Below are 3,271 nucleotides of genomic sequence, written 5' to 3' on the forward strand. Positions count from 1 at the left end.
CGCCACCAAATTTTGAGGACACTTTTTTAATTGGCTCAAAGAGAGAAGTGGCCCATCTTGTTATGTACTATCATTGACTTAGTGTAGAATTCTGTGCGCCATTGTAAACAATTGAGGATTCCGTTCACAAGCAGTGCGTACTGTTTCTACATTGACTTGAGGATTGATTCTTTTGAGTCCGTTCATCAAACGGGTACATAGCTATAGCATCGGGTACATAGTTATAGTGCAGTCAAAAATTCGTGGCGCAACTCATCCTCAAATATCTTTTTAACGGTGAAGCAATGCTATCCATACTGTGGACATCAGTTTGTCTCAATTTGTCTGAACTTATTCATATTTGTCCACAACAGTTGAGGCTAGATTATTAAACTTTTCTTCATAAATTTATGTAAAATGCTTCAAACTTCCTTCACCCGGAAAATATAGAATTGTTCAAGGCACTTTCCGCTTCTCACACACATTTTGTATACGCATATAGCCTACGTCACAGATCACCAATGATACTTTTTAGAGGCAAAACTAGCTGGTCATTATAAAATGCGTGTCAAGAGTCTGTGGTCACGCGAAAGCATGTACATTCAGCACACGTGTCAGCACGCTTCTTCTTCAACAGAGATTGTACAATATGCAACAACATGCGAGCGTTCTGCAAAGATTGATCTTGGTGAAGTTGCAGAGGGAAATAATTTAACATCTTCCCTCGCTGATGCCATTTTTGTTTTCGTTAAGTACGAATTCTTTACTATAAGCATTATGTGTGTGTTTTTAATACAAAGAATGTAATAAGAAAAAAAAATCGGGATCTGAATATATCTTCGGTATGTGCAGGGTTGCTTTTTGCGCTATTTGCATGTTAGACTCACCTATGTGTTATTTAAACTATGGTTATTGTAGATACTATTCTAATGGAATTGCTCCTCAAAATTAACAATGGTGGGTTTTGGTTATTTCTAATTGTTTTCCTTTTATACAAAATTACAAGCCAGAAGTATAAGTTGTAATTTTAACTAACCATAACCAAGGATTAGATAGAATTATACTGGTACAACCCAAGAGGTTATTGCATCTTTGTCCGAAAAACAAATCACCTTATGCCCAACCCGCAACCAGCTTGTTTGTATGTAGGCCTTGGATTATATCGCCATGCCGTTGGTGCAACCACCGATATTCCTCTGTATTAAACTGCAAATACTTATCATAACCAGGAGCAAATAATCAATGACTCGTCAGAAACAAAACAACAGCATTGAAAACTGAAACTGTTCTTTTCTTTATTATCTCCATTTGAACAACTTACCTCAAAATCTCACAAACCACGGTTTTTAACAAACATTTTAAAAATGTTTCTACCAGCTTCAGTAAAAGTGTAATATACGTCAACAAGAAAAATTAAAGGGAAGGTGCCTTGCCTTTTTTTTCACTCTTCTGCCTTATTAAGAAGATAGTGAAAGTGATGGCATCTAGGTCTGGTTGCACACAGGGCAGTTTACCTTTAGATTTATGTTGAGCACAGGGAATGACATTCTGCTATCTGTATCAGTTGGACTGTTCTAATTAAGCTAATGTAAATTTGTCCCACCTAGAGAAACTTCAAAGGAACTGCACCACTTCGACCTGTTGGCAAACTGTCTGGCTTCGACCGTTTTGGGTGCCCGTGAAACTTTTATATATATTTTGAGGACTCATACTCAAGTCTACGGGACAGGTCTGAGGCGACCCGAAGACTGACGAGTAGGCCTATCGGGTTTTTTAAAAAAAGAACCCTCTATGTTTTCAGGACGCTTGACAAATGCAGCCTAGCTTCTGATACGACAGAATTTCCCTATTTACGTGAAGTCTAGTTGGAGCTGCACATATAACTTTTTACGGCATTACTCGTTTTTCTCCTGAACTTGGCAATCACGCAAGACAATGATGAGTCGAGACGGGCCACAGTTTGTCCTTTACTCTCTACCAGTTTACCATTAGTCAAGATGGCAATCGTTGCTATCCCACAGCTAGCCCCGCTGTACCGCCAACTTCATTCGCGTCTCAAAGTAAAGGGTATAACCAGGTTTGACTGTGTTATACGAAAACGGAAATCGCTGTTTTTAAGTTAATTAGATACATATTAAGAGAGATTTTTGGGGGTCAAAACACAATGTTACTGTTGTACTGTAAAGCACTCAAAGCCAGTTTATTTTATTCGGGGTTGAACGCTACATCAAAGCCACAATACATGTATTATAATCATTTAAATAAGGAAAAAAGCGTTTCGTCAGCGTTTGGCAGCAATGTTAACGCTGAGTGGCACTGTCTTCCTCCCAACTGAATGCTCAATACCCGTCCACAGTAGCTCCTTGTGCGTTGGCCAGGATGTAGCCCAGAGGTCTCTGAAGGATGCCTGTGGGGGTGCTGCTTACGCCGAATACTATCTTGTGACCTTTCTGCTTCAGGCCGTCAATGAGCCACTGAGAATGTATACACGTTTTAGAAGATACTCTAGAGACAGACAGGCGAGCATGCAGGTATGCAGATGGACAGACAGGCAGATATACAGGTAGGCAGGCAGGCAGGTGGACAATCAGGTAGGGGGACAGGCAGGTTGGCAAATGGACAGACAGGCTGACATGCAGGTAGGCAGGCAGGTAGGGGGGGCAGGCAAGTAGGCAGATGGACAGACAGGCAGACATGCTGGTAGGGGGACAGGCAGGTAGGGGGACAGGCAGGTTGGTGACACGTACAAACGTACATGTATACATACGCTATACGTCCATGTCATACACATCAGAAGTAAATAATAAATAAACATAAGAACAGAAAATTATGCCAAAAAACAATAACAACAAAAAACAAAACAAAACAAAACAAGAAAACAACGATATTTATCCTAATGCGCAAACTATTTACTTCTATTATCTCTACCTTAAGAAAACAAATGCAAGAATGCTACATCTTCCCCATATGTATTCCAAAATGGCGCTGTCCTGGACTTTGATAAAGAAAGAAGAAAAATCATAAAAACATGGACTGGCCTGGATATAGCATAATGTGCAAAGGTAGCTGCCTTCGTGAAGGATGGAGGGTCATTACACGTTAGCCTCTGAGTCAGGGAATATACCTCCATGTCTTCCAGGTATGCATATTATTCATAACAGACGTATATTCCCCCTCCATACTACTAACATGCACATACCAAAATAAACACACACACACACACACACACACACACACACACACACACACGCACACACACACGCACACACACACACGCGCGCGCACACACGCG

At 40.6% G+C, this 3,271-nt stretch overlaps 1 protein-coding gene across 1 annotated transcript in view; it reads right to left on the bottom strand.

The window, feature by feature from the left end:
- Positions 1–112: 112 nt before the first annotated feature.
- LOC101863774 (scoloptoxin SSD14) overlaps positions 113–3,271 on the bottom strand; it is a 30,318-nt gene continuing 27,159 nt past the window's right edge. The window contains exon 17 of the mRNA XM_035972241.1: positions 113–2,453. Within this exon, the coding sequence (XP_035828134.1) occupies positions 2,319–2,453 (135 nt within the window). The 3' untranslated portion in view covers positions 113–2,318. The remainder of the gene's footprint in view (positions 2,454–3,271) is intronic.

This window comes from Aplysia californica, unplaced genomic scaffold (genome assembly GCF_000002075.1).
Source record: "Aplysia californica isolate F4 #8 unplaced genomic scaffold, AplCal3.0 scaffold00623, whole genome shotgun sequence".
Lineage (NCBI taxonomy): Eukaryota > Metazoa > Mollusca > Gastropoda > Aplysiida > Aplysiidae > Aplysia > Aplysia californica.